The following is a 13,505-nucleotide window of genomic DNA, read 5'->3' on the forward strand; positions in this document are numbered from 1 at the left end:
TCCACCCCCCTTTATCTTCTTTTTTGTCTTATTTCTGAAACTAGGAGCTAGATCGTATTATCAATCAGATGGTTCATGTAGCAGAATACCTTGAGTGGGACTCCACAGAACTGAGGCCGGTGAGTTTCATTCGTATACAAGTCTCTGCTGAGCATGGTCAGAATTAAGTCATGAAGGCTCTCTTTGCTGCACCCTTGAAGATCTGCTATATATCCTACCAATGGAATAACTTTAGTTTGGTGGGTTGAGGGAGGATCTGTTGATTCTAATTAAATTTTGTCGTCTTCTACAGATCTTGAAAGAGATGATGGAAGAAATAGACTATGATCATGACGGAACTGTGACGCTGGAAGAGTGGATTCGGGGTGGCATGACCACTATTCCTTTGCTCGTTCTGCTGGGCATGGAAACTGTGAGTAGATGGCCTAACTTCAGAGAAGATGAGCCAAAAGATGTTCAGTAAAGGTAAAGGGACCCCTGACCATTAGGTCCGGTCGTGGCCGACTCTGGGGTTGCGGCGCTCATCTCGCTTTATTGGCCAAGGGAGCCGGCGTACACCTTCCAGGTCATGTGGCCAGCATGACTAAGCCACTTCTGGCAAACCAGAGCAGCGCATGGAAACGCCGTTTACCTTCCCGCCAGAGTGGTACCTATTTATCTACTTGCACTTTGAAGTGCTTTCGAACGTGCTAGGTTGGCAGGAGCAGGGACCGAGCAACGGGAGCTCACCCCGTCACGGGGATTTGAACCGCCAACCTTCTGATCGGCAAGTCCTAGGCTCTGGGGTTTAACCCACAGCACCACCCGCGTCCCTATAAAAGATGTTCAACTGAGTAGTAAAAAAAAAAGTAGCTAGTCAAGATTTTTCTCCTCTTTCAATGAGGGTTTAAATATGTGATACACCCAGTTTCTTTCTACTTGTATATTTGGTTCAATAATCTTACGGCACTTCAAAATGTGAGTAGTTTCAACAAATGCTTGTATTTAAAGCAGTTATGGGGAACCTCCAGATGTTCAGAGAATCATAGAATTGTAGAGTTGGAAAGGACCAAGGGTTATCTATGCAATGCAGGAATCTCAACTAAAGCATCCATGACAGATGGCCGTCCAACTTCTGCTTTAAAACCTCCAAGGAAGGAGTCTTCAACCTTCCTAGGGAGTCTGTTCCACTGCTGAACAGCTTTTACCCCATCAGTAAGCTCTTCCTGATGTTAGTTGGAAACTGAATCCATTTGTTCGAGTCCTACCCTCTGAAGCAGGCCAAAACAAGCTTGCTCCATCTTCCACATTGCTGGACTCCAGCTTCCATCAGCCCCATCACCAATGTTGTAATCCGACAACATCTTGGGAATCATTGGTTCCCCACCCCCAATTTAAAACATTGATGTGTATAAGGGAGGAGGCACCACCGCTCAGTGGTGGAGCACCCACATTTCATGAAGAAGAAGCCCCCTGGTCCAGTCAAAAGGATCTCTGGCAGCAAGTGCTGAGAAAGAGGCTTGCTTAAAACCATGGAGAGGTGCTGCCAGTCAGGGAAAATAAGAGGTGAGTTATAATAGGGTTACCAGACGTCCTTGGTTCGCGGGGACAGTCCCCAGATTTGCACATCTGTCACCAGACAAATTCTGCCCCCGGAATGTCCCCAGATTTGCAAATCTATCCCTGGGAAACATGGCGGCGGCAGCCTCTCAGCCCGGAGCCAACCTAGTAGCGCAGTTGGCTCTGGCTGGCTTCAGAAGCTGCTCGATGCTGTGGCCCCCGCCAATTTTCCTGCGCCACAGCAGTGAGCAGCTCCTGAAGCCAGCCAGAGCCAACTGCACTACCAGGCTGGCCCCTCCTGGGCAACGGCCGGCCGCCCATGACTCCCAAGCCTCCCCTGATCTGTCAAAACAGGGGGAAGGGGGCAGGAGATCGGGAAAGGCTCGGGAGTCACGGGCGGGTGGCGCGCCGTTGCCCAGCCTTTAAAAAAGTGTGCATTTATGTTTCACAGGATGCGAAAGAAGGGCTTTCCACCTTTATACAGTATACATGTGTGCTTGGGCCCAGGGTCTTTTGCCTCACCATCTCACCATCCCCACTACTGACTCCCTGTTGCTACTCAGTTTTTTTAAAAAAAATGTCCCTGGACTGGTGACTAGGGGCAGCTACCGAGACCACATAACACCGGTCTTGAAAGACCTACATTGGCTCCCAGTACGTTTTGAGGCACAATTCAAAGTGCTGGTGTTGACCTTTAAAGCCCTAAACGGCCTCAGCCCAGTATACCTGAAGGAGCATCTCCACCCCCATCGTTCTGCCCGGATGCTGAGGTCCAGCGCCGAGGGCCTTCTGGCGGTTCCCTCATTGCAAGAAGCAAAGCTACAGGGAACCAGGCAGAGGGCCTTCTCGGTAGTGGCGCCCGCCCTGTGGAACGCCCTCCCATCAGATGTCAAAGCGATAAATAACTACCTGACATTCAGAAGACATCTTAAGGCAGCCCTGTTCAGGGAAGTTTTTAATGTGTGACATCTTAGTGTATTTTTGGTCTTTGTGGAAGCCGCCCAGAGTGGCTGGGGGAACCCAGCCAGATGGGCGGGGTACAAATAAATTATTATTATTATTATTATTATTATTATTATTATTATTATTATTATTAATTGAAAAAAATCTGGTAACCATAAGTTATAATGTTATAAATGCGTTGTAAATATGTGACACCAGGAGGCGCTGTACAGCAGTCAATGGAAAATTGCTTTGAGCGCTATATAACGGTTTCTTTCTTAGCATTTTTAAAGATCAGTGTAGATCCAGCCTTAGTGTTCATGCGTTCATAAAGGGAGAGTGTTGGGTGACTATCACCCACAGCTTCTTGGTGGGGTAAAAGAGATGGATAGAAAGGCTGATAAAAAGTCTGATTCCTTATTCAGTATCAATGTGTATTTGAGGAACAGGAATTCTTTGGGAACAGGAATCAGCTTGGTGCATCCACGTTTGGCAAGGCAACTAAATGTGTTAAATGTTAATACATACCATTGCTCATGCATGCCAAGATGCTTTGCCTCCCCCTGTTGTTTTGACTATAAATATCATTCACACAGCACAGATGATGGCTCTGCTACATTCAGGGAAAGATACTTACCATATTTTTCTCTCTATAAGATGCACTTTTTCCCTCCTAAAAAGTAAGGGGAAATGTGTGTGCGTCTTATAGAGCGAAAAATACAGTAAATCAATTGTGTTTTCAAGGTCAACAAACATAGGTCCTAATAGCTCACAGGCGCAGTTCTCAAGGAGCATATTTTCCACAAGCCCTTTTCAGATAAACAGAACTTTAAAAAGAGCACAGAATAAAGTCAATGATAGCAAAGGAAAAGAAGAAAGGTTTTTGTTCTTTTAATACAGCTACTTTCAAAAGTTAAACCACACGAGGGCAGCAGAATGTCAAAAGTCAGCTTCTCAAATAACATCTGTTTTATACAAGTAAAATTAATGAACTGCTGCTGGCATTCAATAAATTTGTTAACAGAATTAACAGAATTATAACAAGAATTATAACAAATACTAAAAAGGAGGTAAATGTAGCTTACTTTAATAAAGATAGAAGTTAGATGCAATCAAGTAGTTTTGGGTTGTGAACCTCTTTTTGTTTGGTTTAATTTCATATTCTGCCACTTCAAAGCCTGACCCACCCACCCCAATCATTCAGAAACATAGATAACCAATTTCAGATCCTGAAGGAACCGCTGCCTGGAAACCCAACCTCAGGAATAATAATGACAACAACAACAACAACAACAACAACAACAACAACAACAACAACAACAATTTATTATTTATACCCCGCCCATCTGGCTGGGCTTCCCCAGCCACTCTGGGCGGCTTCCAAAAGAATATTAAAATACTGTGATACATCAAACATTAAAAGCTTCCTTGAACAGGGCTGCCTTCAGATGTCTTCTAAAGGTCTGGTAGTTGTTGTTCTCTTTGACATCTGGTGGGAGGGTGTTCCACAGGGAGGGCGCCACTACCAAGAAGTTCTTCCTCTGCCTCAACTCTCTAATCCTGCAACCCGAGAATCCCAATTTAGCCACCCAAGACCACATTTGGTGGCAGATGACCTATCCTACCTGGCCACATGGATCTCTTAAGTCCTTGAGTCTAGGAACTCCTGGAACTAGTTGACCATTCACAGTCTCTCATTCATTTGTCTCCTGGACCATGACATCAGTGGATTTCATCCAGTTCTAACATTTCCTGGCTGGCTCCCATTAGCCCCAATTAGTAGGCATTGCTTTGCCTGTCCTTACAGAGTACTGCCCATCATATGCCCTTCTATAGCAAATGGTTTGGTTGAAATGGATTTTTTTTAAATAAAAAAAAAGAAGAAGAATCTGCAGATTGTACAATGGGCCCTTGATGGCCATGCTCATGAAGCTCTTGTGATGCATATTGGGTATTTGTGTGACAGCTTTTCTCAATTTGGGGGTAGAGATCCCTGTGCCATGACAAGAACTAGGTGTTTATAAAGACATTCCACAATGGGAGGATGTTTGAGTGTCGCTCACTCTGTAAGGGGGCTACTAAAGCCAGATATTTATTTTGATTTTTTTTAAGCTGCTAAGCAGAGCAGTATTTTGCAAGTATTGATGTGGCATACGTAGGCGTGTGTGACTTTGGAAAAAAGCACTTGGAGGAATCCATTTTCACACATTCTTCTTATGTGCACAAAGGAATAGCTTCTATGAGTAGGAGGTGAGAGAGTTATTTGGTTTGGTGCTTAGAAGCTTCCACTCATGTTCTTATGTACCAAATGGAGGTACCAGTTACCACCACCACCAATCAGAAGAGAGTATTTGAGGTTACCTAACATTCATGCCTGTAATAAAGGATGCCTAGGTGCCTTTGTTCTGTTTGCATTCATGCTGTCATATTTGACTCACCATACTCTCCATGGACGCAGGTGGCGCTGTAGGTTAAACCACAGAGCCCAGGTCTTGCCGATCAGAAGGTCAGTGGTTTGAATCCCCGCAATGGGGTGAGCTCCCGTTGCTCAGTCCCTGCTCCTGACAACCTAGCAGTTCAAAAGCATTCCACTGCAAGTAGATAAATAGGTACTGCTCCGGCGGGAAGGTAAACGGCGTTTCCGTGTGCTGCTCTGGTTCGCCAGAAGCGGCTTAGTCATGCTGGCCACATGACTCGGAAGCTGTACGCCGGCTCCCACGGCCAATAAAGCGAGATGAGTGCCACAACCCCAGAGTTGTCCGCAACTGGACCTAATTGTCAGGGGTCCCTTTACCTTTACTCTCCATCAAACCTTTCTTCTTAATGTAATACCATTTTAAATAACTACGATCAAGCCTTTATTGCCCATTTATTCTTGATATCTCTTCAATGTCCCTTGGAAACTGGTGAAACTTGCCTGGCTAGAAAACATGGTAGAGCAAAAAACAAACAAAAAACAACCTAAATTGTGTGTTACAGTGATCATAGTATAGAAATAATTTTGATAGATACTGCCTTCAAGCTGCGGAAAATCTAGCACCTTTACAGACTTTCTGTTTCCTTTTTAAATGGTTATACCACATTAAACAAATAGTATAGATAATGAATGATACACCATAAAATCTTTCCCTTGTATGTTAATTAAGGGCTTTATGAAGATCTGTTTACATCGTAACTAAATTATTTTTTTACATTTTCTAACGGCATCCTCAAAAATGTTAGTAGGCTATGGAGGCTGTAAATGGACTGGTTCAGACAATCAGTTTGCAGGTAGTTTACATCACGTTTCTGGTCATCCTGAGTTGAAAAAGTTATCCTGCAAAAGGTGCTGCAAGAGACGCCATCTCTCCTCTGTATCTTCCACTCCATCTCAATGGGCTTTTTCCCCTCCCTGTAGAATGTGAAGGATGATGGACAGCATGCATGGAGGCTGAAGCACTTCAAGAAGCCTGCCTACTGCAACTTTTGTCGCACTATGCTGCTGGGCGTCAGGAAGCAAGGCCTGTGCTGCTCCTGTAAGTGCCCAGATACTGTAGGCTGCTTGTACAATGCTCATGTGAGATTCACCCCTCTTTGTTGACCTGCATGCGAATGAAGTGGAGCCAACAATGCCAGAATCCCCAAGACAGATGAGGAGAAAGGATTTCCGGAATATTGGCCTTGTTTCGCCATCCTAGGCTTCATCAGTAGAATGAAGTAAAATGTGTGAGATTACGATATTGTATTTATTTGCATTACCTAGAGCCTGTACTACTGATGAACAGACAGGTGGAATAGACACTTCTACATGTATGGACCTTATGCATGAACTGACTAGAAAATGAACTGATCCACTGGGTCTTCTGCTTTTTCGTTGAACTTTATGAGACTTCCGTTGAAATTTACAGTTTGATACAATGAATAGTATACCTTATTTATTCGAAAGTACAGCCGGTTACGTCTTGTGTGTTTAATGAAATAGCTAGAAACTGCTTGCCTTGAATATAGGGTGAACTTAGAGCTGCTCTCTTTTTCTTTTTCTCTACAGTTTGTAAATACACAGTCCATGAAAGATGCGTGTCCAAAGAGATTGCCCCCTGCATCAGCACTTACGTGAAATCAAAGAGAAATACAACTGTGAGTAAGGCATTCATGAATGCCTAGTGCATGTGTTCACTTATTGATGACCTTCCATCTAAGGCAGGCCGTCTGCAATGCAGATCATGCTGTCCACACAGTCATAAGAGCCCTACTATTGTGCCAAGAAGGACCTGTATTTTATAGGCTACCACCAAATTGCCATACTGCTGGAATAGTTTATAAGTATCAAACTGAAAAGGGAGGAACCTGCCTTCTGGGCAACTGTTGCAGATATGGCTACTTCTCCAGAGGAGGTTAGGCAAGCAAACGCTCAACAGCAAAACGTCGAGGCCCATTTCTGGCAGCAGAGTCCTACATTCTTAGAGCTCAGCAGCTCCAGGTTCCCTGAACTCTGAATGAAAGCATCTGCCCCCAGGATGGTCATCAGCCCTGTCATTCGATGTATAAGGAAATTGTGCTGGAACTCTAGCCGGGTTTGTAGTCGGAGAGAGAGCGGCACATCAAAAAACATTGTGCCAGAGCTGCAGCTGGTACTAAAACATAGCTGCAAGGTCAAGACAAAGCAGAAACAGAGGCTGCAAGACTGGAAAAGAACTCAGAGAAGCAATTGAGAAAGTCAATGATTTTTGGATTGTGCATGCCCATGTGAGCAGTTCATTGTGGCATTATGGCTAAAATATCCATCTAATGTTCTATACCAATGGCTTTTAAAATTGTGAGTAGCCTGCCTTATCATACGGTGAGTTTAGCTGAAGGCTCATGAGACACCACGATAGTTGGATCACAGACTCCCCCCCCCCCCAAAAAACCACTTTCCCATTCCTTTCTTTATCGCACGCTTCAAAAGCATATCCTGAAACATTTGAAGGAACAATGATTCTGACGCTCATTCAGGAGCATTTCTTCTCCTTTGTTGCCTCATATTTAGTGCCTGAATTTCTTTTCCAGCATGGATCACCTTGTCTCATGCATTTCTAGGTCATGCAGCACACATGGATTGAGGGGAACTCCCCAGCCAAATGCGATCGTTGTCATAAAAGCATCAAGAGCTACCAGGGCATTACCGGACTGCATTGTGTATGGTGCCAAATCACAGTGAGTACGTGAAGCAAGGGTGGTGGTGTGTTTTTTAAAGAACGCTAAGCTGTTCAAGGCAAGTCACCTCCTACATCAGCAGGCCATGTTTCTCCTATATTGGCAATAATCACGGCGTGCCTGTGAATAAATAAGAAATCTGTTCCTCGGTTTTTCTCCTGATTGTGAAAATGGTCACGACACTGAATATTGTTGAGAAGCCATGGAATGTGACTGAGCTTTGTTACTTGCTTGATTTGGTACAATGAGCCTGGGATCATCTGGCACATATAGAAGCCATTCCACTATCTATAAGTTGGTTTGTTCCACTCACCCTGACATATTTCCCCAGTTCAGGAAAGGCTCCATTTGATCTTGGAGTTCCCAAATCAGCAGTCCCCCATCCACAGGGACCACATACAAGACTAATTTTTATATTCATTCATCTTTTACCCTAATGTTACCATAATTGAGTCAGTGAATCCTAGGATGCTTTCTGTTTGATAGTTACTCTATTTTTTGCTCTATAAGACTCACTTTTTCCCTCCTAAAAAGTAAGGGGAAATGTGTGTGTGTCTTATGGAGCGAATGCAGGCTGCACAGCTATCCCAGAAGCCAGAACAGCAAGGGGGATCGCTGCTTTCACTGCGTAGCGATCCCTCTTGTTGTTCTGGCTTCTGAGATTCAGAATATTTTTTTCTTGTTTTCCTCCTCCAAAAACTAGGTGCGTCTTATGGTCTGGTGCGTCTTATAGAGCGAAAAATACGGTGCCTAACCCCCAATTCTTCTTCTTTTCTCTCCCCCCCCCCCAAATTTGCATTCCCACTATATATGATAATAGTCCCCTCTTGTCTTCTGACATTTCCAACATGTAATGTAATATTCGCCAGGTAACATTTATTTATGTTGTTTATTAATGCCAGTTAGAGAAACCACCTTGCCACTACTTGTAACAGCCTTCCTTTTTACAGATATATTTAAAGAGAATCTTTGTGCTGTGTTCTCTCCTCTTGCAGCTTCACAACAAATGTGCCTCTCATGTGAAGCCTGAGTGTGATGGTGGGCAGCTCAAGGAACACATCTTATTGCCTTCGCACATCTGCCCAGTTGTTCTGGTAAATGAGTCTGCTTGACACCTATGAAATGGGCTTAATGATTGGCATTTTCTGTCTCCCATATGAAGGTCGCTAGATGATGCTCTCTCAAAAACTTAAGATTTTCAACCCATCCAAACTGATTTTGTTAACTTAAAACTAAGGTACTTTCCTGTAGAGCTGCTAGAGAATGCCTCTTATGTCCATTACTAGAAAGCTGGTGTGTCCCTAAGAAGGCTGAATGACAAACTGCTTGCAATCTGGGCATTTCGTATCGAGCCACTGCTACTGCTACCATACTATCCCACTACTCCATTAACTATATGCAGCTAAAGGTAAAGGTAAAGGTACCCCTGCCCGTACGGGCCAGTCTTGACAGACTCTAGGGTTGTGCGCCCATCTCACTTAAGAGGCTGGGGGCCAGCGCTGTCCGGAGACACTTCCGGGTCACGTGGCCAGCGTGACAAGCTGCATCTGGCGAGCCAGCGCAGCACACGGAAACGCCGTTTACCTTCCCGCCAGTAAGCGGTCCCTATTTATCTACTTGCACCCGGGGGTGCTTTCGAACTGCTAGGTTGGCAGGCGCTGGGACCGAGCAATGGGAGCGCACCCCGCCGCGGGGATTCGAACTGTCGACCTTTCGATCGGCAAGTCCTAGGTGCTGAGGCTTTTACCCACAGCGCCACCCGCGATATGCATAAAACTGATATGCAGCTATCAGTTTACTAATAGTGAATTGAGGCTTGCTAGAAGAGGAAAATCACTCCAATTGTTTCAAATAAATAATCATTAGCATACAGCCTTAGGCTTTGTTGCAGGAAAGAAAGTAGCTGAAAATAAAAACTCAAAGGAAGAGTGTTGTGCAATATAATGTAGTCTTTGCAGAAGCATTTTCTCTTGTTAGAGCAGGCAGGGATAATGAACAAAATCAAGTGATCTAGCTGGATTCTGAGCACCACATAGACTATTTTGGCAAGTGGGTAGTGCTGTCCGCCTGTCAATCACCTTATGTCAGGATGACATCAGATGACCCAAAGGAACATTTTTTTTCTCTTCAGGTGCTGCTCAAGTCTTGCCTGCAGAGGAAGGTCCTTTGCATTCAAAGGAAGAATCGGAAGCCAAATCTTCTTCATTTTAGCTCCAGCTTCATTTTAGCTACAAGTTTCCTCCACTTGACGTCTTATATGATGTCAAGCGTTGGAAAGGTGGGCATGGTCTGCCCACAGTGGCTTAGTGGGCCAACCTCCAAGGCCTGATTAGGCTGTAGGTTGCCTATCCCTGTGTTGGAGCCACTTTGTGATTACTTGGACTAGGCACAGGCACTCCAAGGTGTGCAAGATTGTAAGATGGACAGGCTCAAAAATGACAATTGCTGAGAGATTTCCACACTTTTTGTAGTTTCCTTCTCAGGTTTTGCATATAATCTACCTCTTATTTTGTGGTTTGTGGTTTTGCATATGCTTTTAAAAGATCATTCTATCTTTGAAGGTCCCAGGGTGGGTTGCAACAATTAAAAGCACAATATTTAAAACACACCTCTCTGGAAAGAGTGCTCCACAACTTCCACAAATTAAGAAGTTTCCTCTTTCCTAATGAGGAAACTGTGGTGGTACAAACATTGTACTTTCAAATGCTATGTCTACTTTTTCCTGTGTTCAGAACTATGAGAAATGGGGAAATAGTGAAAGCTGGTAATTGAGTCCCAATGAAGAAAATGTGGATTGCACATTAAATATGGAGAACAGTAGCAGTTTTTTTAATTAAAAACCATTCTGTGAATAAAGTTTAAAAACAGGAAAGCAAGGACATTATCTATCTCTCTATCATCAGATTTATGTCCCACTCCAGAATCTATAAACTTGTAAATCCATGGGGGAAGAAACCATTGGAACTGGGAGAGAAATTAAAACACACCTTATTACTTGCTAGTAGAAATGTAGCCACCCAAAATGCATAACAGAAGACCCAAAGTTAATGTATAATATAGTAAATGCTGTCTGTCAAACAGTGCCATGATGATAAGCATTCAGTAATACATTTCATAAAGTGCTAAACAGTAGTGGACAGATTGCTTGGGCAAAGGCACTTACCCGACCTCCCAGAAAGCAGGTCATTGCTTCTTACTGGGGGGAGGGGAGTGAGGTGGCAGCAAAGTCAGCGCAGTGCAAACGAAGCAGCTGAGCCAATGCGTTGCTCCTGCCAGTGCATTGACACCGCACTGCCTTCCCCACTCCCTCACCTTTCCCCCTCTCCCTCCTGGTAAGCAGCCGAGCGCGGCGTTCAGGTAAGCACCTCCGCACCCCCATGCCATCCACTACTGGTGCAAACCATCTTTCTTAATTTAGTGATCCTGCAGTGAATCATATTGAATCAATCGCTTCAACGGTGGCTTGAAATGATGGACACGATGATGGTTCCAAAGTTCAATATTTGACTTGCTCCCTGATCAGGGCTTGACATGAATCTCACAGTTCCACCATCTCCACTTTTGCTTTGAAAAGGGGTTCATGGACATTTTAAAATATGGCAGACACCATACTTGGACACCTTAAAACAGGGAATGGATTCAGAAGATTTATAAGAGTCAGCTCAGTTTTTGTTTTTTAACCCGATGTGGAATTCACTGAGCTGGCTGAGCTGGCATATGGCTGTAATAATTTGGAACCCCATCATGGCCCAGGGTTTCCCTTTTGCTACTGCTAAGGAAAAACAGAGCTGGGAATTAGATCCTAGTGAAGGAAGCCCTTGGAGATACTTACTAAAGAAGAAAATTTTGGCAATTTTATTATGTGGTGCTCTTTTCTGGATTTTTCTCATATTTACTTATTCCTCTGTTACTATTGCTATTCAGAATAATCTATGAGGTTTTGTGATGCCTTTAGTGTTGTAAGGCTGCTTTGAGATCCAATTTTGGCTGAAAACTGCAGTATAAATATGATTAAACATAGAATAGTATAAATATTTTGGATTCATTCACTTTTCAGGTATCTAAGCATCATGAAAGCTGCATCAGTGTTTAAAAATCCACGTGAAAAAGCTTAATATGTATATAAAAAGCTTTTCTTAATATGTGTATGGGCCTCTCAGAAAGCTTTTCAGCTGTGCAGATTGTGGAATTTTGAAGTTAATATAAATCTTGGAACAACGTCAGCCTGGGAAGCAAGTCAAGTATTGAACTTTGGAGCCATCGTTGTGTACACAACTTTCTAAACTACTTTTGGAATGACTGATTCAGGCCTTCAGTGCCATTCACTGTGTGCTCACTATATTCAGATACGGTTTGCACTTCATACAATGTATTATTGATGGTTTATCTGCGTGTTTGTATTCTGTGTTGCTTGACAGACAGTATTTTAATACTAAAGTTTAATACGTTATTAACTTAACTCTTGGAGCTTTTGTGGTCTTTCTGTTGTATTTCAGTCCAGTCAGGAGGAAGTCATCCTTCCCACTTTGTTTATGTTGTCAGTGCTTCCTTGTTATTTGCTGGCCTTCATCCATGCTTCAAAGTCCTTTATGCATTTTCCCCATTCCAAAGGATAGGCAATCCCACCCAAGAAGATCAGACAGTGAATCGCCATCCAGCACATACCCAGATGATACAACCCTGGCCTTCAGATACAACACCACCACAGTGGATGGGCATGGACTACAGGTAGACAGTTCACAGCTGCTGCTGCTGCTGCTGCTGCTGCTATCGTATCTATTTATTTGACTTCTATCCTGCTCAACATGTATGGTTCTTCCCATCCCTGCTGTATCTCAGCACCAGCCTGGTGAGATAGTTTAGACTGGAAAGTGGTGACTGCCCTAAGGTCATGCCCAAAGAGCTTCATGACTGAGTGGAGATTTGAACCTGCCCTTGTCCAGCACTCTCACCAGTACATCACACTTGCTCTCTCACTTTTCTCTTACACTTGTGAATGAGTGTGTGTGTACCTGCAAAATTATATTTTGTGCACCATGCCTAAATTGCAGGCTAGTTGTGGAGGAAGGCATACCAGGGAGAAGATGTCATTCTGCACTGATCTCCTAGTCCATGAGTAGGAAAACTAAGGCCTGGGGGCCGGATCTGGCCCAATCGCCTTCTAAATCTGGCCTGCAGACAATCCGGGAATCAGCATGTTTTTACATGAGTAGAATGTGTGCTTTTATTTAAAATGCATCTCTGGGTTCTTTGTGGGGCACAGGAATTCATTCATTTCCCTCCAAAAAAATATAGTCCGGCCCTCCACAAGGTGTGAGGGACAATTGACCAGCCCCCTGCTGAAAAAGTTTGCTGACCCCTGTCCTAGTCTCCCCATGAAGCTAGTTCTGGAATATCCTTTGATAGTCGCCCTGTTGAATTTTGCATGGTTAATAGATTAACCCTTGGATCCATCCTTCTGCAGCTCTCCCTACAGAACCCAAGCTTGCTGAAGCTCTGCTAACCTAATATTGTCTCAATAGCAATGCCTGCCTTGTCCTTTAAAGAGTTCAGTCTCTAGGTGTATATCAGGAAGCGCACAAGAGGATATTTGCGGAGCATAAGGCAAACATTATTGAGTCAAAGGATGTATATATTAAACAGAGCCGAGCTCCTGAGACTGTGGCTCGTGTGCTTAGAAGGCCATAGACAGAATAGGTGCGGATAAGAATAAGTGCACAGATTGGTGGTTCCCAGCTTTCTCCAGATTCTGCTGATCCAACATGTTGCCAGTTGCATGCCTTACTTCCTCTGTGGCAGTGCCGTATGACTCATTCCCCCCCATTTTGCATGAATGATGTTTTGTATGC

At 43.9% G+C, this 13,505-nt stretch overlaps 1 protein-coding gene across 8 annotated transcripts in view; it reads left to right on the forward strand.

Annotated features, from left to right (window-relative positions):
- The window catches only part of DGKG (diacylglycerol kinase gamma), a 184,857-nt gene that overhangs the window by 120,673 nt on the left and 50,679 nt on the right, over positions 1-13,505 (forward strand). For 7 of the 8 annotated variants that reach the window (XM_077930029.1, XM_077930028.1, XM_077930032.1 and 4 more), the window contains 8 exons: positions 45-119; positions 293-412; positions 5,879-5,996; positions 6,509-6,597; positions 7,540-7,656; positions 8,652-8,750; positions 9,788-9,934; positions 12,268-12,384. In XM_077930029.1, the coding sequence (XP_077786155.1) occupies positions 45-119; positions 293-412; positions 5,879-5,996; positions 6,509-6,597; positions 7,540-7,656; positions 8,652-8,750; positions 9,788-9,934; positions 12,268-12,384 (882 nt within the window). The remainder of the gene's footprint in view (positions 1-44; positions 120-292; positions 413-5,878; positions 5,997-6,508; positions 6,598-7,539; positions 7,657-8,651; positions 8,751-9,787; positions 9,935-12,267; positions 12,385-13,505) is intronic. The other variant, XM_028730840.2, reaches the window with a different exon arrangement.

The sequence above is a fragment of the Podarcis muralis genome, chromosome 6 (genome assembly GCF_964188315.1).
Source record: "Podarcis muralis chromosome 6, rPodMur119.hap1.1, whole genome shotgun sequence".
NCBI classification, from domain to species: domain Eukaryota; kingdom Metazoa; phylum Chordata; class Lepidosauria; order Squamata; family Lacertidae; genus Podarcis; species Podarcis muralis.